Below are 21,469 nucleotides of genomic sequence, written 5' to 3'. Positions count from 1 at the left end.
GAGGGGGGCTGCTCCTGGCCCTCCTGTCTATCTTGACCCCCTGCTCTTAGATACTGACACCAAATCTGAGAGCTGGGACACTGGTCTATGCCCACACTGTCCTGTACTACCTCCCAGGAAATGCCATGTCCTCCAGCTGTCCCTCCCCAGAGGGTTGACAGAAAATCAGCTTCTAAATCTTCCTGAGATTTAGAAGGCATGGCTGACCTCCCCTCGTCATTCGTAACATTGTAAGTGTCTAAAACTATCCTACTTACTTATATTTACTTGTTTGTTGTCTCTCTCCCTACTACAATCAAATGCCATGCACCAAGAACCCTGTCAGTATTAGGCACTGCTAAATTCCTGGGTCCGAGGACAACATAAGCAGCAAAGACTCAATAAATGTACGCATTTAATGAGTTTCTTTAAAAGTAGCAAACTCTTAATTTTAAGCTTGGGATTCACATTTAGCAGAGGCAAGTCATGCATGCATGGAATTGTCATGTATATTATTAATAGCTTTGCTTCGTGTCTCCATGTCCTACTTTTTTAAAAAAAATATTTATTTTTGAGGGAGAGACAGGGAAAGAGCACATGTGAGCAGGGGAGGGGCAGAAAGAGAGGGAAGGAGAGAATCCCAGGCAGGCTCCGTGCTCTCAGTGCAGAGCCTGATGCAGGGCTTGATCTCATGAACCTTGAGACCATGACCTGAGCCGAAATCAAGAGTCGAATGATTAACTGATGGAAGTACCCAGGTGCCCCCCATGTCCTACTTCTTAATCTCTTCCTTTGTACCCCAAGATTCTGTCTTTGCCCCAACATAGACAACCAAAGGTGAGTTACCCCCTTTGGGGCATAAGGGATCATTTCAGAATCTGAGACAAAGGTGGTAAATTCTTGATTTCTAAGATCAAAGGCGCCATTCGGATGCAAGAGCAAAAAGATATGAAGGGGGCGCTATCTAGCACAAGCAACTTTTCTTTGAATCCCTTTGAAAATGCTAAGCTCGGGCATGGAGAGGAAAGTTAGAGGGAAACTGGTACAGGTTACAAGGGCTGTCTTCACTTCCACCCCCTTCCAGCTGAGTCCTGAAGATAGAACAAGGTATAAAGATACATGCTTTGTTCTTTTTTAAAAATGTTTATTTATTTTGAGAGAGAATGAGCAGAGGAGGGACAGAGAGAGAGACAGAACCCAAAGCAGACTCCAGGCTCTGAGCTGTCAGTCCAGAGCCCGATACGGGGCTCCAACCCAGGAACTGCAAGATCATGACCTGAGGTGAAGTCGGATCCTTAACCAACTGAGCCATCCAGGTGCACCATATGTGCTTTGTTCTAAGATTGGTAATTCCAGACTGGAAGTGCATCATTGGGACCTCTGAGCACCTTACTGGTGTCTCCTGAGCCGCAGTGATGTCAGATAACAGAAGAGAAGGAGATGGAGGCTTCTAAGGCCAAAGGAGGCTGAATGATGTACCAAAACTCACTTCGGAATTGAAAGACTCAGGAAGGCAGTCAAGAGGGGACCCGAAAAGCAGACCTGGTAGATCCTGTAAGCCTGGGGCTTGAGGTGATGTGTGTGCCTGTGAAGGCTGAGGCCATGACAGGCACGTCAGTGGGGGCAGTGAGGACAGAAGCCAGTGACTCACTAGGGGAAAGGCTCACATCCAAGGGCCAGGTAAGACAAACTACATTTTCAAGGATGCTAGAGCAGGAGGGAAACAGATCAAGAAGGAGAGGCATGCACACCACAGCCTCTGACTCCCTTAACTCGGTTGCCATCTGGGCGGGAAAGGGAGGGGGTAGAGAGAGTATTTAAATACTCTCAAACTGACCCAGTTTTAAAACTGAATGTGATTCTCTTAAGTTACTGCGAATGAGGCAGAAGGGGGGCTTTAATATAACTTTTCTCAGCTTTAGGAAAAGTCATTCCAGGCTGGAATTAGTTACCTTTTGCTCCCTAGAGGCCACGCTGTGAAATTGATACCTGCCACAGAACCTCAGAGGCCACAACTTTGTTTCCTTTTTTTTTTTTTTAATGTTTGTTTATTTTTGAGAAAGAGAGAGACAGAGACAGAGCAGGAGCTGGCGAGGGGCAGGAAGGGAGGGAGACACAGAATTCGCTGCAGGCTCCAGGCTCTGAGCTGTCAGCACAGAGACCGAGGTGGGGCTCAAACCCACAAACTGTGAGATCATGACCTGAGCTGAAGCTGGACGCTTCACCTGCTGAGCCACCCAGGCGCCTCACCACAATTTTGTTTCTACAGATGAGGAAACTGAGGTGGAAGGGGACAGATGGGTGGTTCGAGAGGACTCTGCCATGCGTGGGCACCAGAGGAACGCAGATCTCCCAAATCTTGTCCCGGGGTGCTCAGCACCCCAGGGCATTGTCCTCCTGTGGCCATCAAACTCTTGCACTGAAGCCTCATGGACAAAGCAAATGTAAGAAAATGTCTGACTAGCTTTTTTTTTTTTCCCCAAATAGAGTTAAACTTAGTAGCTAAGTTTAAGTAGCTTAGTAGCTAAGTTTAAGTCTCCCAGGCATGGGAGAGGCAGGGAGAGAGGGAGATAGAATCCCAAGCAGAGTCCAATGCGGGGCTCCAACACCAGATCATGATCTGAGCCGAAGTCAAGAGCCCCATGCCTAACAGACTAAGCCACCCAGGTGCCCCAGGAAACCAAGTTTTCAAAGCTCTTTTGACAGTCACATGACAGCCAAGTAGTGTGGGACATACAACGAAATGAGCATCTTTGGTTAGTGAATATCATCTTCCGCACCCTCCACCCCCACCCCCAACCCCCTTCCTGTTGCTATGCTTGACACTTGGGATAAAGTCCCTTCAGGGCGGCTGTAACAACCGGTGAGGCAGAGGGAGGTAATCAGAAGACATGACAGCGGGAGAAATGGCTTATTTTTACAAGAGCCCTGGGGCAGCAGGTGGGAGGTAGATTGAGGAAGAGAGGCGGCCAAATTTCCACGCTCTGATGATGCCATTCCTGAGGCAGTGCAGCTCTTCTGAGGCTATCCTTCCGCAGAGGCAAGGCACAGAGCAACTCAGCGGGTTGGTGTCTGGCGCCGTTGACCAGGTGCTGCGGATTCAGATGTGACACGAAGCGACTCATCGCTGCCCACCCAGCCGAGCTCCAGTGTTCCTTCGAGGATCGACCAAATTCCAAGTCATCCAACAGATGTCTTCCTGTTCGGTCTTCGTTTAAGAACGAGTCCTACCTGTCTCCGCCAAGCTCAAGTACACGAAGGTCCCTGAGAGTCTGCAGTGTTCGTGATGGTTCCCAATACCACCGGTCTGTAGGCGCAAGCTTGAACTTGGAAATTGAACGCTGAAACTCCCACCTGGAACTGTGTGGGCTCATGCAGTCCCAGGGGCTTCAAAAGGCAGAAAGGAATAGAGGAGAGAGACTGCGTGGCATAGGGAAGGAGAGAATGAGTCGGCATTGGGCGTTGGATTCAAATTCTGCCTTTGTCTTCTCTTAGCTCTATGTCATTGAGAAGGCTGCTTATCATATCCAAGGCTTGTTTTCCATTTTCTGTAAAATACGGTTTTGTTATTGATAATAAGTATAAAGAAGCATTTACCTGATATAAAGTAAATATGGGGGAAAATGTTAGTTGGTATTGACTCTGTAGCAATTCTTCACCCCCTTCCTGCTCAAAAGGGCTATCCAGATTTGCTAAGTGGGCTCTAAACTAGAGTCCAGACCTTTTACCGCGCCTTACCTCATTCACCCATTATACCATATGATAATCATGTCTGCTTCAGCTGGATTCCAGAAAGGTGTCTTATTCACCTCAGGGTTCCTAGTGCTCAGTGGAGCAGACAAATCCGTAAGTAAAAGACTGAACTGATTATCGTCTAGGAGATCTCTTAGTTTTGTTTCTGATCATGTCTCATGAGGGAAGGGAGGGTGTATGGCCTCTGTTTAGGGGATTTCACTCAGAAAATTAGTATGCTTACTTCTCCATGGAAAAAGGAAAATAAAGCAATATTACATTTTGGTTTAAGACATGCAGTGAATCAAAGACAGCTCCAGAATCAACCCCTAGCCAGAAGAATGCTTGATTTCTGGCACTAAACTCGATCTCCGCAGATACTGGCAGCAGGGCCTACAGTAATTCGATTCTGCTCCTTTTCCTAGGTCTTTGGAGGAAATAAGCTACTAGGAGCTAAGACTCTGTATTTGAAATCACAGAACTGCTGGAGATGGAGAATGAGGAGCTGAGAACAGAGACAAAGTGACCAAAGCCCAGTCAACGGGTGGGGTTGGAGATTTTGGGGTTGCTTTGTGGTACTTCGAGACCTCACTCTTACTTTCATGACTTCCTGTGTAAGAACAAGACAAACAGACAAAACTGAGGGCCCAGGAGCATCAGGAGTTGATTCTAGAGGGATCACCCCTGTCACAACCATATCATAGCTTCTGCTTTATCTCCTTCAAAGGGCCTCTTTCCCTGTTTTTAAGAGCCTAGTGTTAAGGCCATTCCTACACCAGGGTGGCAGGGAATGACCATGAACCACACAAATAAATCTACTGAACCCAAACTAAAGGTCTCTCCAACCCAACTTCTCCTTAGCTGGATCTTCAAAAGGCTTCTGTCCCTCTGACATGAGTATGATGGAGGTGAGGTTGGAATGCAAAGAAACAAGACTCAACCAACAGCAATTCAAATATCTTGCGTTTGAATATTTTACGAAACTATATGACCATTTTTTCTCCAACTCCTTCCAAACGGCCTTTGCAAGTGAAGGGTCCCAGAGTTCACCTTTCATTAGCTTTATAGTAAGTTAGCTTCCGGGATATTTTAAACTACAGCCTACCCCCTTCCCCCAGAGCACTTTGTCCCTCTTGCCTGCATTTCTTATTTCTTCTGTAGCACCACTGCCCTCTAGATACTATATAATTTGCATATTTATTATATCTACTTCTGCTGGAACGTAAACTTCATGAGGCCAGAGATCTTTGCCCGTTTTGTTCACTGATGGTTCTCAAGTGCCTAGAACGAGGCCAGGCGCATAGTTGATGCCTCAAAACGATTTGTGAATAAACGAATGAAATAAATAACGCATAACTGAGTCAATGAATGATCTAGCTAATCTAGGGTCAAGGCCGCAGTATTCCAGGACTTAGAATTTGTAAAATTTGAGTTCTAATCCAGACTCGGACCTTTAACGTTGGCCATGTCATTTAGCCTTTGCGGGTCTCTGTCTCCTAGTGTATAAAATTAGGTGGCTATTTACTCATTCAAGTGATATTTGGTGCAACACAACTACGGTCAAAAGGATACAAAGATGCTTTCTTGCATTCAAAATCCTCCCACTTCTTCCAGAGCACAGAATTCCAGGGCTTCAAAAGTCCCGCCTCCTCTAAGCCCCGCCCACCCGCCTGGCCTTTCTTCGGGCTCCTCCCGGATTCAGCTCAGCCGCGGCCAAAAGAGAGGCCCCGCCTCCGCTCGGCGCAACCATCCAATGGCTGAGATACACGGTTAGGTGAATGCCAGGGAGCTTTAGGTGTCCTTTTGGCGCCTGACCAGAGCCTTGCGGAATTCAGTTCCTCTTGAATAGTCACGTCCCCGAGTTGTCTCTCCGATATGCAGGATCACTCTCTTTCCCAAGTTCGCTCGGAAGGGTCGGACAAGGCTCCTGAGTCCCATCGCTGCCCTCCCTAGGAGCTCTGGGTCTTCACTGGACGAGCCTCTCGCCCCGCGGCATTCTGGGAGTGGTAGTTTTCTTCTTCTCAGTTCCTTCCAGGTGGCCCGGTGGCTAAGACTCGCAGGACTACCACTCCCAGACGCCCGAGCGAGTCGCCGGTCACGTGGTGCGCAAGGCCGAGGGGCTGGTGGGCGGGGGCCAGGCGGGTGCTCCGCAGCTGTCGGTGGCACCCGGAGCCGGCGGGCCGTGTCGGCCCCTGGAGAGCCCGCCATGGTGCGCGCGGGCGCCGTGGGCACGCATCTCCCGGCCTCGGGCTTGGACATCTTCGGGGACCTGAGGAAGATGAACAAGCGCCAGGTAAGGGAGACCCGTGCGGGGGGCGCGCCCGGCAGCGAGAAGCGGCTGCGACTGCGGGGAGTCGGGGCTTCCCGGGTGGGGCTCCGGCAAGGACAGCGCCCGGCGCCCCCAGGCTCGCCCACGGGGCTCTCAGAGGCCCTGGGTTCAAGTCCGTGCAAACCGAGGCGTGGGCACGTGTGTACGCTTTCCTGCACTGACAGGAGCGCAGTGAGGGGAGGGCGGCCAGGAAGGGGAAGAGAATAGCAGTCTGGTCCCATGGATGTCAGATGTGGCTGAGAAAGCCAGGGATGGGTCGGGCGTGAGTGACAAATGTCTGCACGTTGTTTGAAGGGCCACCACCCCCTGGAGGAGGGAATAGATTTCTCCGTGAGGCTCTGGAGGCCTGACATCCGAAGGCTACCCGCGGACGGAAGGGGCCGAAAGGCAGGCGAAAGGAAAGAACTTTCTGACAGCGGGAACTGTCCAGTACCGCCCCCCGAAGTCATTGCTTCCCGTGCTGGGAAGTGTTTTGTCCACCTGACTCGGGACCAAATAAAGCTCCTTGGCGCCTGGCGAGCTCCCTGGTGGTGCTCAATCATTTTAGACTGATGCAGTGTTCCAGAAGTTTTCCCTAATCTCCCACTCTGTCATCTGGCTGCACCTTGAATATAGGAGGCAGTTAGCGTGTGGCCTGTGGGCAGCTGAGGTTGATTTCTTTTTTTTTTTTTTTAATGTTTTATTTATTTCTGAGAGAGAGAGAGAGCGAGAGAGAGCATGAAGAGGGGAGGGTCCGAGAGAGAGGGAGACACAGAATCTGAAGCAGGCTCCAGGCTCTGAGCTGGCTGTCAGCACAGAGCCCGACGCGGGGCTCGAACCCACGAACCGTGAGATCATGACCTGAGCTGAAGTCAGACGCTCAACCGACTGAGCCACCCAGGCGCCCAGCTGGGGTTGATTTCTCACTCTTGTGACCTCAGAGGAAAACGTCCTTCTTGCTCGTGTCTTAGCTCCTTGGCCAGCATCGCTGCCTTTAAGTCTTCAGTATAAGGAAAGAATGAGGAGGGACTGGAAAGGAGGCCCTCTCCGCCAGGAAAAAATAACCGCAATAGTGTAAGCTTCTAGAAGGAGAATTTAGGGGACCTGGAGGGCACGGTACATCCTAATGGATCCTAATTCTTCTGTTGATCCTAACAATAAATTATGCTAAGAAAAACAGAACCATCCTTTGGTAATTTTGATTGTCTTTGAAAATTGTATAAATTCTCATGATTTTGAGACATCCTGCAATTGTTGCCACTAGATTGAGGAGTCGGGCGATGCCTGTGGCATGGCACAACTTACTCCTGTGGACACATGGTTTATTTATTTGTTTTTTTGTCCAAATAGAATTCTATACTAGTGCGGTAGCCTAGGAGAGTTTGGTGACTTGAATTTCATGAACAGTTGTCTAGAATCCTGTTGTTCGTAGGTTTTCATAGCCAACGAGGTCCTGAGAGTTTCTGCAGTTAAGATGAGTTGTGCCAGAGGCGCCTGGGTGGCTCAGTGGTTAAGCCTCCAACTTTGGCTTGGGTCATGATCTCGCAGTTCATGGGTTCGAGCCCTGCGTTGGGCTCTGTGCTGACAGCTAGCTCAGAGCCTGGAGACTGCTTTGGATTCTGTGTCTCCCTCTCTCTCTGACCCTCCCCTGCTCACGCTGCCCCTCTCTCTCTCTCTCAGAAATAAATAAAAACATGAAAAAAATAAAAGATGGATGTGGCAGTGATTATCAGCAGCTTGACAGACCGACAGCTAATTCCCTGAGCATCGATGCCGTTCCCAAGGAAATCCTCCAGAAAATAGAGCTTTATTTAAAAATCTAGACCTAATTGGCTAGCATTTTGAAACGTCTCTGAAACTGGTACCGAATCCTGGTGGTTATCATCGCAGACTCTCAGAGAAGGCCTTCTGATGCATGTATCAATTCCTAAACTCGTTTGCTTTTTGAAAAACCTCCATATTCCCTCTCGGTGATCAGGCCTGTCAATAGCCGTTGCATTGTCTGTGTTTTGCTAGTTTTCTCATTAAAATTCAGAAGCTCAAATCTGCTGCCTCCCGGTACTTCCCCCCCCCCCCCCTTAAGCTTTGTCCTTTGTTTCTTTTTCTTTTCCCTTCCAAAACGGCATCCTCTGACACCTTGTCAGGCATGCATGCTTCGCCAGTCTTGGAAGTCGGATCCCTTCTCTCTGCTGCCCCAGCCTGCTCTGAAGTAAGGCAAGGGCCACATGTGAACACAAGGATTCTTTGTTTCTGCAGTGAGGAGCAGAAGAAGGAAGAAATACAGCGACTGGCATTTCTGTTGCTTTGTGGGCCGGAATCTCTGGTCTGAAATGTGTGTTTAAAACTCTCAGACATTGCCTATTTCATTTTTGGTTGACAAAGACTGAGCGTGGGTTTCCTTCTAAACTTTGCTGGGATTATGAATTGCTGAGCGTATAGAATTGGTAGGTAAAGATGAAAAACAAGGCCCCAGTGAAAGGTGGTGGCGTATTCTTTAGATCCCAGTTTGTCAGCCGTTCGATCCAAATTATGTTTCTAGATTCTACGTTTTAATCCTAGACTCGGATTCATTGGTCTCTTAAAAGTAGGGTATTGAATTATGATCTGTGGTTTTGCAGCTAGCTTGATGATTAGGTTTTTGTATAGTCGGTCATATTTTTAGCAAATAGATGTCTTGCTCAAAGGAAGTTTTTTTTGGGGGGGGGTTGGAGAATCGATTTTACTTCCCCATGATGAATTTTGCAAGCCTAGAAAATCGTACTGGAAAAGATACTCTCAGTGCCAGATCTTTATTACATAAATGACGAGGTTTTATGCTTTGCTTTGATCAGGGTGGAGACCGATGGTTTGAAAACTGGTCTACAAATGACAACTTCTGTTTAAAACTGTGGCTTGTGGCTTTCCCAGTCAGATCTGTAATTCATAATGAAACAGCATTTACTTATCAAATCCTTCAAGTCAGGCAGAGCGGGTAGAGAAGTTTCTGAATGTGAGCTACGGTGAACAACTTCTGCTTGAGACTGATGTGCCCTGCAAGGCCGATTTTACTTTGGAAGCAACAGTTTAATGTCTTACAGCCCCACACCTATACGCTGTCTGCTTGGCACTCCAGTTTCCTTATTTGCTTTTCTGATAATTTACCGAGAGTTTCTTAATTTGCTATTGACGCAGTAGCCAAAGAGGTTTTGTGTTTTTTTTTGTTGTTTTTTTTTTGTTGTTGTATTTTTGAGTTTCTATTTACTTATTTTGAGAGGGAGGGGGAGAGAGAATTCCCAAGCAGGCTCTGCACAGTGCAGAGCCTGATCGCGGTTCAAAACCATGAACCATGAGATCATGACCTGAGCCGAAACCAAGAGTCAGACGCTTAACCGACTAAGCCACCCAGGTGCCCCACCAAAGAATTAAAAAATATACATATATACACATATATGGTACGTAGCTTTAATTGTGAATTACGTTTGTCTTCTTTTCAACTCTTACATCAAAACACCGTCATGGTTATTTTAATTCATTTTTATGTTTCCACTTTCAGTTTCCTTCATAACTAGCTGGAATTACATAACTTCACAGATGTCTAGTCGTAGCAATACGGGCTCTGCTTTTCCTACCTTACCGCCATGTCAGATGTGCTTTCGTGTTTTGTCACACTCTTCAAAGTAGTTATTTTAATGACCATATCATATTCTGTCAAACCCCTTTAAACGTTTATCTTCCCCAGACTTTGGAGTTCTTCCATACCCGTCACTATTTTAAAGCATAGAGAATAGCTTAAAAGAAGAAAATCCAACACCTCATAATTGCACCGTGCTGAGTTGGCCTCTGTCAGCAGTTGAGGGCGTCTCCTTGTGTTTATCTGACAAACTTTTAGTGTGTGGAGATTTTCCTGCAGCCTACACACACTTTTGTTTTAAATAGTGCAGTAACTTGCCAGTATTTACTCCGGCATTTCTCTGTTGTCGCGCCTTCATTTCTTTCTCTCTGTTATGAGAAATAGGACCATGATACGTCTCTATCTGCCTTTATTGGAGACTGAATTCCTAGAGGTAGAATTGTTGGGCCAGAAGTAACCTTGTGATACTAAGGTCAGATGGCTCTCACAGTGGTGGTACCCACATGCACGTTGCGCGTATCCATATCGTATCCGTATCGCACCTCAGCGCGCCCTGGGCAGGCACTGAGTATTAGCGTTAAAAACAAACAAACAAAAACCCCACCTAAGCTTGAAATTTGCTCAACATAAAAAAGGAGAGGGGAGGGGGAAGGCAGGATTTGGTTTGAACACCTGGAGTGATTCTTCACTGCTGTATGTCTTCTTTGGAAAATTAATGATCTTAAGCTTTTACCTCTTTTTGTTGCTGTTGGGATTTTAGTGTTTTCCTTACTACTAGTCTGTTTGTACCCACTGTGTATTGAAGATATTTATTTTCTCACTTTTTATTCAACAAATCGAGTACTTACTTTTTGCCAGACCTGTACTGAACAAGATATAGCTGCGAACAAGGCCAAAATGATCCTTGCTTTTGTGGAGCTTACAGTCTAAATGAAAGACACATGAAAAATGACCTGTATATGGGGCACCTGGGTGGCTCAGTTGTTAAACATCTGACTTTGACTCAGGTCATGATCTCGCAGCTCGTGAGTTCAAGTCCCACACTGGGTGAGCTCGAACCCTGCTTTGGGTGAACAGGAGCCCACTTCAGGGAAAAACACAAACCCTGGGTGAGCCCCACTTCTTTCTCTCTCTACTCCTCACTCACTTGTGCCCTCTCTTTCTAAAAAAAAAAAAAAAAAATTACACTAATTACAGTAGTGACAGGTGGCATAAAGAAGTGCAGGATGCAGTGAGAATATGTAACAACTTAGGCTGGTTTACAGCAGAGGGTGGCGACTCCAGCCCACCATCTGTTTTTATAAATAAAGTTTTATTAGAACACAGTCATATTCATTCTTTTACGCATTGTCTTTAGTTTCTTTTTCACTACATGGCAGAGTTGAGTCATTTCAACGGAGACCATGTGGCTTGTAAACCGAAAGCACTTATTATCTGGCCATTTACAGAAAAAGTTTGCTGACTCCTAGTCTAGTAGGTCAGGAAAGGCTTCTCTGGGGAAGTGATGTTGAAAGTAGGATTTAAGATGAGTGAGTATTAGGTATGCTAAGGAGTCCGGGTGGAGAGCCTCTGGGCTCTGGGCAGAGGAAACAGCCAGGTGAAGGAGTGGAGAGGGGTGTGTGCTCTCTGAAGCACTGGCAGGTACCACTAGGGTACCGAGAATGCAGCGCACTTCACCAGCTGAAGCTGTGGATTTGGGGGGTGTACCAGAGAGGGCCTAAGAGACCACACTCATCCTCAGAGTAGTGGGATACGGTTGAAGGAATGCAGTCGAAGCAGGGCGTAGAGATGATCAGATGGCCAGAGGTGCATTTGAAAAGGAGTACAGAGTGTAACATGGAGAATGCACGGGAAGAGGTGTGTATGGATATTGGGAGACTGGTTAGCAGGCTCTTGCAGTTGCCCAGTGGGTGACATTGGTGACTTGGATGAGACTGCAGCCAGTGGGAACAGAGAGAATGGAATAGAGTCCAGAAGTATTTAGGAGGTCAGAATGTATAGAGTGAATGGGTGGGTAGGGGGGTGGCCCCTGAAAGAACAAGAGACCTGCCAGGTAGGTGACTACATAGGGCAGAAGAACAGGTGTATGCGGGCAGGTGGAAGGGGATCATTGAAGCAGAGACATGGGGATTGAGCCGTTTCAGTTCCAGGTATGTTGCCGAAAGTGGTTGGTTCTGGTGGAGGGAGAAGGTCTTTAGAAACGAGGATGTCTAGGAACTGAGGCACAGTTCCTACCCACTGAGCGTTGGGTAGACCGTCCACATGGCTCATGGGATCACCCAGGACAGGGGTTGTGAGGAGGAAGATGGAGGCAGGTACTGGAGTAAGGAGCCATCCCGGAGGACACGAAGGGCAGATGCCCGGACGGACTTACATTTCGAGTTGTAGTAGACACAGTGACTTGGAAGACTGTAGGCATCCGGCCCAACAATTCCGCTACAGCCCGATAGGGGGTTGTGCTGCGGGCAGGTACTTCCCCCCTGGAGTCCTCAGGGGCTGGTGGCTGTGGCAGGCAGCTGTCAGCGAGGAAGAGTCTGGCGCTGCAGCACCGCCAGCCCTGTGGATGTTAACTCAGTCGTCTAAGGTGGGACGAGGTCAGCTTAGAACTAGATACCATCTTGTGTGGCTTCCTGCCTATGTTTTTAACCAGATACTGTTTACTTTTTAAAACATTTATGGGAGGCGTGCCTGGGTGGCTCAGTCAGTTAAGCATCCAACTTCGGCTCACATCATGATCTCACGGTTTGTGAGTTCGAGCCCCGCGTCGGGCTCTGTGCTGACAACTAGCTCAGAGCCTGCAGCCTGTCTTCAGATTCTGTGTCTCCCCCTCTCCCTGTCCCTCCCCTGCTTGCGCTGTCACTCTCTCTCTAAAAAGTAAATAAAACACAAGACATTCATGGAAAATTTGAACATCCAGGTATTTAAAGTTTTTGTTCACTTTGAAATGTAATTTCAGATGCAGAACAGCCTCATTGCTAAGTACTAGAGGACTCTGTTGCTAAGTTCTAGAGGACTCTGAAGCCTCGTTGGGGCCCTCTTTGGCCAGGGGCTCAGGGGTGGTTCTCCGTAAAGCACACTGCCTGTGATGGGCTCTCACATCAGATGTGGGCTTTCTACGCCAGAGTTGTAGCCCCCGGGGTAGAAATTGAGTCACGGACTCTTCAGGGTTGAAGCTTCTGGGAAATGCAAGACGTAAGTGGAGCCTCCACCAAGGCTTTAACAAAGTAGGTCCCATGGATTATTCTGCTCCCCTCCCCCTTTCTCTTATTGTAAAAGAAACAATAAATGGAAGGCTCATTCCACAGACAAAAGTTGAAATGCTACCTATGTGTGTGGTTTGCACGAATTAGTTTAACGTCCTAAAATAAACACAGCTTTGTGTGTTTTGTTTGTTTAAAAACCAGCTCATGGCCAGCTTGGGGTCAGTGAATATAATTCCACTGCTTTTCACTTTGGGTCTGGCCTCTTTCATTCCAGCTCTATTACCAGGTGTTAAACTTTGCCATGATCGTGTCTTCGGCACTTATGATCTGGAAGGGCTTGATCGTCCTCACCGGCAGCGAGAGCCCGATCGTGGTGGTGCTGAGGTAGGTTCCGCAGGCTGTGACGCGGCCGCCTCGTGACAGGTGACGGAGGAGCGGTGTCGCCTGGAGTGAAAGCCTGCACGGCCACCCGGACTCGGGACTTTAATTGGATAAAGTATTTGAATTTTCTGTTGAGACCTGTTTTCATTGTTTCTGACTTTTGTTGACAAATCTGGTCTTTTCAACAGATGTTTTCGCTAATGCTCCAGTGCAGTATATTTGCTTCTGTGTTTTCATGCTTTAATCTGCCCAAAGTAACAAGCATATGTTATTACTGCGTTGATTGATTTTGAAACATAATTGAAAACTTGGTTTCCTTTGTACAGAGCAGACAGGGGAGCGTGTACCCCCAGGGCCCAGCAGAGCACACTGTACTTTTTCAAGCCGCTTCTGCAATACTGATGTAGGTGGCTAGTCTCTCAGGACTGTTACTCTTATAAAGCACAGGATGTTAAATTTAGAAAACTCAATACTTTAGTTAACTTCATATAGCCACAAAGTCATTCGGGGGGGAAATTTAATCAAGTCGAAATTAAATAACCATATGTGGGAGCCTTAGGTCCCTCCGGATGCTCTCTGTCCATGTGACTTTGACCATTGGGCCTTCCTGTGGGTGGGAATGGAGCCTGTTTGTTTTATAGGTGGGGCCACCGCTGGCCAGTGCCAGGAGCCCAGGCCAATACGCAGGGGTCTTGGCTCCCAAACCAGTGCCCTTTCCCTCCCCTGCTACCTGCTGCCACATGACGGAACTTCGGCTGAGGCCCCGGCCTCACCATTTGCCCCCCGTGTGGCTGGCCAAGCAGCCTGCTTCTAGAGATGCGCTGCTTCCATAAATGTCAGAGCCTTAGGAGAGCATGCGGGCCCCCATTCACTCGTTCTCACTCTGCGCTCTGAGTGCCCTGGGGTTCAGCAGATAGGGTAGGAGGGAGAAGGGGACCACGTGTGTGGATTAGAGACACCTCAGCCTTGCTTTAGTTGTGACAGCTCCATTTTTATGTATTGTATGTGGTTATGCTTCCTCGTAAGATTTTATTCGAGGGAAGGGTTTTAGACTTTTTTTTCTAAATAGAAATTAAAAACCTCAAATTTCGACGGGCCCTTTTACTTAACAGATAAAGAGCCTGAGGCCCACCAAGGCCGAGCCATTACAGCTGCTCTTGGCAGAACCCAAACTAGACCCCACATTCCCTGGTTTTCCTTAAATCACACAGACACGCTTGTACACAGAAATTGTTGTAACATTGCAGTGTATGGGGACTTTTTTTTTTTAAAGCATCCTTTATAGTTCTAAAGCAATTTGGTCTGTCATGTAAACTGTTGACATCATGAGAAATGTGTGCCCTTGGGGAACACTAACCTTTGGGGAACCCCTGACTCATGGGGAAAGCAGGTGTAGTTGATATTAGTGAATTATTTCACAGAAGTGCTCTCCTCATGGGCCATGGTCATGACTCTTGGTGACAAACAGTGCTCTTCCTGCCTCCGAGACTTGTCCGGAAGGTTTTCTAGCTGTAGTTCTTAATTGTTTTCTCTTTCTTTCCCTCTTCGTCATTTATATTTCTAGCCCCCTCTCTGTTTTTTATTCAGATTTCCTATTTTGGGATGCCAGATCTATTACAATACGCAGCGTCACTGGTTTAACTTAAAAATAACTACATCGGCAGGTACCCAGTGACAGGCCCAGCCCACTGTATTTCTCCTTGGTGATCTGCACTCGTTGACAAGCTTAAGGTGTTTCAGGGTGCGGAGGGACAGGAGGGTCAACTTCTTGAGCCGCTCCCATTTTGAGCCCACGTTTTCCTTTAAAGCACCCCATTTCTTCACCAGTCTGGCTCTTCCTGCCCCATCCTGCCCTCAACAAACTCACCGGTTCTTGATTCTGTGGCCCCTGTGTTGCTATATTTTCAGGCCTTACTTATTTTCTCCTGCGTTAAGACAGAGCATGAACGTATGTAAAATGAATTCTGTTGTGATAATCTCAGCTTCTGCTAGATTACAATTTATTTGAATCCATCGAAGATTTTGGGCATGAATTTAAACCGGCAAGGTGTGGGATTGTTCATTGACCTCCACATCAGATACAGTCAGCGTTTGTTAGAATTGAGCTCTCTGTAGAGTATGGCCTGACGGATGATGCCGCAGGAGCCCAGAGACCTGGGTCCGAATTCCGTCCCCACCCTCAGCTTGGTTTTCAGATAGATCACTCTCCTAAGGCATTCACATGTTCGTTTCTCCTCCTCGAGCGGAAGTGCCATGTCCTAGGTGCTGGGGGTGAGCCACGAAACACAAGAACTGCCCTAGAGAACCCACCAGCTTGCGGAGTCTGCAGTTCTGAGTGAGAATAGTAATGTCTCCGTAGATGTAGGACTTTTTTTTTTTTTTTAATGTTTTATTTATTTCTAGTAGAGCGAGAGAGACAGCATGAGCAGGGGAGGGCCAGAGAGAGAGAGGGAGTCACAGACTGAAACAGGCTCCAGGCTCCGAGCCGGCAGTCAGCACAGAGCCCGACGCGGGGCTCGAACCCACGAACCGTGAGATCATGACCTGAGTGAAAGTTGGACGCTTAACCGACTAAGCCACCCAGGCGCCCCGATGTAGGACTTTTTTAAGGCTAAACCTTGGCAGCTTTTACTTCAAAGGGTTCACATTATACTTGCTTCTTTTGTCTCCCTAATACACGGTGCAGAGGGGCCTGCTGCTACCCTTTTCCTACTTAAATCTAAGAGGAGGTGGTTTCCTGTCTCGGTCAGTGGCCTCACCAGGAGCACTCAGGAGGAAACCGCCACACTTGTCCTTCGGGCCCTAGACCGCCACGACGGCGGAAGTTGAGACTCCCACTGACGTGTCTACGATTGGATTCTTCGTGAGTTGGAACATTCCCCTTGGGAGCCCAGGCTAATTCGGATGTGACGTGTCTCTTCCCAGTGGCAGCATGGAGCCGGCCTTCCACAGGGGCGACCTTCTGTTCCTCACTAACTTCCGGGAAGACCCTATCAGAGCTGGTGAAATCGTGGTCTTTAAAGTCGAGGGACGAGACATTCCAATAGTTCACAGAGTAATCAAAGTTCATGAAAAGTAAGGAGGCTTTCCTTCCTTTTGGTGGGGTTTGGTACATTTCGGTAGCCAGTTTTATTTTTTATATATTTTTAATGTATTTTTTCATCAGCACTGATTGTTATCAAACTTTTATTTGTTTTTTCACGGTTTCCCCCCCTCCTCAAGTTTTTCTTTAAATTCCAGTTTGTTAGTTTCAGGTGCAGAATTTAGTAATTCGGTTTTGGCAGCCGGTTTTAATGGTTGATTAGAAAGTAGCAGAAGCTCGGTCTGGATTATGTTCCTCGTCCCGCCGTTTGCTAATTGGGCGACTTTGGACGTGCCACTTCGCCCAGTCTGTAGGACGGGACTGATAGCATTATCATTGCCCACAGTGTTTCACAGGGCCATCATGAGAACCAAATGACAGGTGTTTCCTGAGGCGCTCGGAAACTTAAATTGCTGTGTGACGTAAGGTGAACCTGCTGTAGCATCATAGTTATCTGAAGGGAGGCTCAGCGGGAGCCCCATCCCGCCGCAGCTGAGGTTGACCTTGATATGAGGACTGTTGTCTGAGACACAAAAAGTGCCTGTTTCCCTGTGTCACTTTGGGCCGAGTGGCAATGCTCTCGGCGGTCACCTTAGCCCTGGATGGACGAACGTTCCTTTCCCCGGCTCACCCTGTGGCTCGGGCAGCGCATCTCCTGCACCAGTTCTCCCCCCACAGATGCGCTTCCTTTCCTTTACATGCCAGTGGTGGCCTCTGAAGATGCTTTTTGGAAACTAGAAATTTCTATCTCCACTATACTAAGTTCCCATGGGAGAGAGTACAGCCACAGGATTAGTGGGAATGTTACATTTCACATACTCGGTTAATCATTTACCTTCACGCAGCTTAGTGTAGCATTTTCACCGGCCTGAGGTATGGAATTGCACTTAGATGTGTGTATTTGTGTTTTTAAAGTAACAGCGTTTCTCATTTTCTCATAGTGTGGACGGGGTGGGGGGGTGCGGGGCATGTACACATGTAGTGCAGCTACGTGAACATTTCCGGAATGAGGTTCCCGTTTCACTCACTGCTTCCAGCTGTTCCCCAAAGAAGTTGCTAAAGACGCTGATACTTGAAGGAGAAATTATTCAAAGTTGAGGAAATAATGATTTTCTGCAATTTGCATGAGTTGTGAGAGAGGCTGCGTGGATTTTTATCCTCTGGGTTTCCTTTATAACCGCAGCTGCAAATCAGCCTGCTCCTTTTGGCAATGGCTTCAAATCTTTGTGGGCTTTCAATATTTTATCTAATTATAAAAGTGTATTTTTCCATTTGTCTTATTGAAAGAAAGCCTTCTTTAGAGCTCTAGAATGCTGTAATGTTGTGTTTCTAGTGTCAGGGCTGCGTAAGCACCAGTTTCGAAGGTTTAAAATTAATCCCACATGTCTTTTTAACACACTGGTTTTATGCCATTTGTGTTTCTGTTTCTCTGCAAACCGGATTTGACACCACTTCTCTCAGTGGTGAAGGAGGTAATGCATGAACATTCCACATTTGGCAAGGCAAAGTAAGTTTGAGGAGGGGTAAGGGCACACTCGCGTGTGAATTACCTTGCGCTCAAATCTATTGACCCGGGACCCAAGTTCGTGTCCAGGGTGAAGAGGAATGTATATAACCCACGGTAACACGTCGGTCTTTGCTGACTAAGGAAGTGAAAGCAGTTGCTGGAAGCTGATCATTGTCTATCAGTGCCCTTGTGCTTTGCCGTGCCTTTTGGTTGTCAGGGTAACTTGAGCATTCTAGAAGTGGAGCCACAGAACCACCCGTAGATCTGTGCTTTAGCTGGATGGTTACTCGTGAGCAGTCCCCTCAGACCAAAAGCTCACGTTCTCGCTGAATGCTTGTTCCGACGCCCGCCTCTGACCATGAAGTGCCAGGTAAACAAACTGTTTTCTAATGATGCCGTGCCAAAAACCGTTTTTGAAAAGACATTATTTCGCTTTCCAGAGACAACGGAGACATCAAATTTTTGACTAAAGGAGATAATAATGAAGTCGACGACAGAGGCTTGTACAAAGAGGGCCAGAATTGGCTCGAAAAGAAGGACGTGGTGGGACGAGCCAGAGGGTGAGCGTGAACCTTTAAGTTCTGTAAGGGATTCGGAAACCAGAAACATAATCAGAAACACACTGAATGTACAGGCTGAATAGAACCACTCATTACCAATATTGTCTGTCCGAGGAGCTGGGAGGGGGCTGAGTTGCGCTGTAGGTACTGTGTTCACGGTATACATACAGCTCAGCGCTAGGGGCTGAAAATCTAAAGCTGGATGCAAGCAAATGAGCTCTATCATTGGTTTAATCCTGTTCTTGAAAGAAATCGTCCCCTAGAGGTTAGTTACCTGTGGTTTTAAATAGCAATGCCAGGAAATCCTCCCGAGATCACCACTGTCAAACCCTTGGGTGAATGTTCTAGGCATTCCCTGCACGTATACAGGTGCGTGTGCATATTACGTACGAGGGTTTTACTTTCTCTGTTGACCCAACAAGAAGTCAGAAATAGGTTCCTGGTTCCTGTGTCAAATCTACATCCGTGTATTTTTAAATGGCTACGTACTGTTGCTCCCCTGGGAATCACAAAATCACACCTTATTTAGCCAGTCCTCTTCCGGGGGGACACATTTAGGTTATTTCCTGTTTTTCATGCCCCAAAACAGGTATGTGATAAATCTTGTGATATTCACCTTTGCATAACTGCGCCAGCAAGGAGTCCTGCTTCTGACTGGCACAGCAGAGCGCGTGGCCTCTTATTTAAAAAAAAAAAAAAGAAGGCAGTTCTTCCTTTTTTATGTTTAACCCTTGTTGGAAGTGTCTTTTTTTTTTCTTTTTTCTTTTTAATCTTTAAATCCCATGAGTGTTTGAGGCCGGAGAACACCGGTTACCCTTTTCTACGATTCAGCTCTACTAGTCAGCTTGTGATTTGAGGCCTCTTTCTTTCTGCTCCTTTTCTCCCCCGGCTCACCTTTTAACTACTGTACGCGGTTACGTTGCCCCTTGAACATCTGTGGGGAGATGGGAGTGGCTTCCAGCTGGCCTGTCCTCTGCTTTTAGACGTCTTGGGGACAGGCTTTGTATAAAGGAGAGTTGGAGCTGCCGATTTACATAAGATTGAAGGGTCCCCACGTGTTAATATGGTTTCCCCGGAGTGAGGGAAGACCTGGGCCACACTGATTGCATATTGACATTCACCTCGTCAGCAGAATCATTGGCTGGCTTGTGCCCTGGACCGGCGGCATCTGGGAGCCTAATCATGTGTGGGTAGAAATGATGGGATTCACATCTGTGTTTGCTGCCCAGCGAGCGTGTTCGTTACATCTGAAAAGCCCTGTGAAATGAAAATGATGATGGATCTTTCTGTTGCAAACTAATTCTCTGTGTACTTTGAAAGCTTCCTCTAACAGCGGTCTTCACACAGGCTGTCTCTGAATGTCACTTCTCCCCGAAAAACATTAAAAACCAGCTTGATGAAAGTTGTCAGTTCCACTTGTACAAGTGGCTCCACTAATTATTTTAATTCTGTTGCAGTGAATGCGGCTAGTACAGTCAAGTAGCGTCTCGAGTGGAAAACATGTGCCTGCTTAAAAAATGGTCCCGGCCGATCGTCGTGATGCTTTTGATTAATAAAGCCTTTGGAGGCCGGAGTGACTATTAATCTTACAGCCCCAATCAGTGCTATTCCCAAGGAAGATTTGTTCCCTAAGGCTGATTTAGAGTATTTTTAAATGTTGCTGTCATCATGTTACAATCAGTTTTTATATTTCTGGCTTCTCATCCCACAATTTAGGTTTTTACCGTATGTTGGTATGGTCACCATAATAATGAATGACTATCCAAAATTCAAGGTAGGAATTTGCGTGTATGTCTGCATTTAAAAAAAAACCATATACACATATATATTTATATATTGGCGCTTTTACACGTGCAGTTGTAAAGATGCAGTCGGTTTCAAATGTTTTGCTGGTTATTTTATTTTGCAGAACATCTGTATTTAAATACAAATTAACATAACCATTTACATTATCAATATTTGCATTAGTTATTTAAAATAGCTACTTTCATCTTTTATGTTCATTGCATCCTCTAAAATGGCACTTCTGTATTTATTGCTTTTTATCATGAAAATCTTCAAACATAACAAAAAAAAGAAAAAGAAAGGTAATACAATAGACCCAGTAATGCTGATCTCCCTAGTTCAGTAAAAATGGTATCTATGTTTTTTTAAAAAACCACTTGACGAACAATAGGGAATGGATGCGAGAATGAGGAGGGAATTAGCTGTGTTTGTTGGGTGCTTGATCCTTGGTCCATTAATACACCGGGGGCTTTTAAAACCAGAGCATGGCATTGAGCCACTAGTTGGGGAACAGGGATGGGGGAAGAGGTCATCTTTTGATTCTGTCCTCAGCCTAGTATCCAGCAGGCTTCATCTGAATACATTTATAGACCAAACTTACCCGTAGCCCTCACGGTAATTTTCCACTGTGTTTTCTCCCCAGTACGCTCTCTTGGCTGTAATGGGTGCATACGTGTTACTCAAACGCGAATCCTAAGATGAGAAGTTCCCGGCACCAGATTGAAATGAATTCTGTTGAAAAAGAGAAAAACTAATATATTTGAAATGTTCCACTTTTCTGTATAAAAGGAAACAATGTGGAGACATTTTTGTCTTGTCCAAATAAATGATTCATCAGTGAAGACTGTTTTCTTTTGTGGGCTCCGGTTTGAATCCGCTCAGGCTCTGTGGCCCTCGCGGCAGTCATTCTGAACCAAGCACGGGGGTTCGCGGCCACTTCTGGACCTGCTGGTGGGGGCAGTGCACAAGCCACACGGTGTAGTTGTAACGTCTGAGTTTCAGATAGAATTCTTTGCATAGCATCATAGCATTTCCAAGGGAAACACACAGGCCCTTAAAAGGAAGTGATTTCTCGTTTATTAAAGTATATCCCAATCAATTAATAATAAAGCCTAAAATCTTTTTAAAAGGAAAGATGTAACCCGCTTTGTTTTGTGGCGTGATCTATCTTGAGATGGTTGGATAAGTTATTGGAAACGTGCTTTTCATAAATTATAAAAACAATGCATACTCCTTTGAAAACTTACAAGAAGCACAGACGGGTAAAAGGAGCTCATCTGTTTCCGCAGCCTCTGAAGGTCTCCACTGTTTGAGCTGTACGG

At 46.7% G+C, this 21,469-nt stretch overlaps 1 protein-coding gene and 1 long non-coding RNA gene across 2 annotated transcripts; one reads left to right on the top strand and one right to left on the bottom strand.

Annotated features, from left to right (window-relative positions):
• The first annotated feature begins 5,839 nt into the window (after positions 1-5,839).
• Positions 5,840-20,989, top strand: SEC11C (SEC11 homolog C, signal peptidase complex subunit). Its single transcript, XM_039230512.1, has 6 exons — positions 5,840-6,004; positions 13,107-13,216; positions 16,139-16,288; positions 18,243-18,362; positions 20,079-20,136; positions 20,791-20,989. Exons 1-6 carry the CDS (start codon positions 5,918-5,920, stop codon positions 20,842-20,844), a joined length of 579 nt encoding a protein of 192 aa, XP_039086443.1. The 5' UTR covers positions 5,840-5,917; the 3' UTR covers positions 20,845-20,989.
• Positions 13,410-18,055, bottom strand: LOC120230774. Its single transcript, XR_005528162.1, has 2 exons — positions 17,846-18,055; positions 13,410-13,458 (listed from the first exon to the last, which is right to left on the bottom strand). It is a non-coding gene; the product is annotated as an uncharacterized LOC120230774 (long non-coding RNA).
• Positions 20,990-21,469: the final 480 nt, after the last annotated feature.

Source organism: Hyaena hyaena, unplaced genomic scaffold, assembly GCF_003009895.1.
Source record: "Hyaena hyaena isolate Hyena2069 unplaced genomic scaffold, ASM300989v1 scaffold_47, whole genome shotgun sequence".
NCBI classification, from domain to species: domain Eukaryota; kingdom Metazoa; phylum Chordata; class Mammalia; order Carnivora; family Hyaenidae; genus Hyaena; species Hyaena hyaena.
The sequence above is the reverse complement of the archived record's forward strand: the minus strand, read 5'-3'. Positions and strand labels throughout refer to the sequence as shown.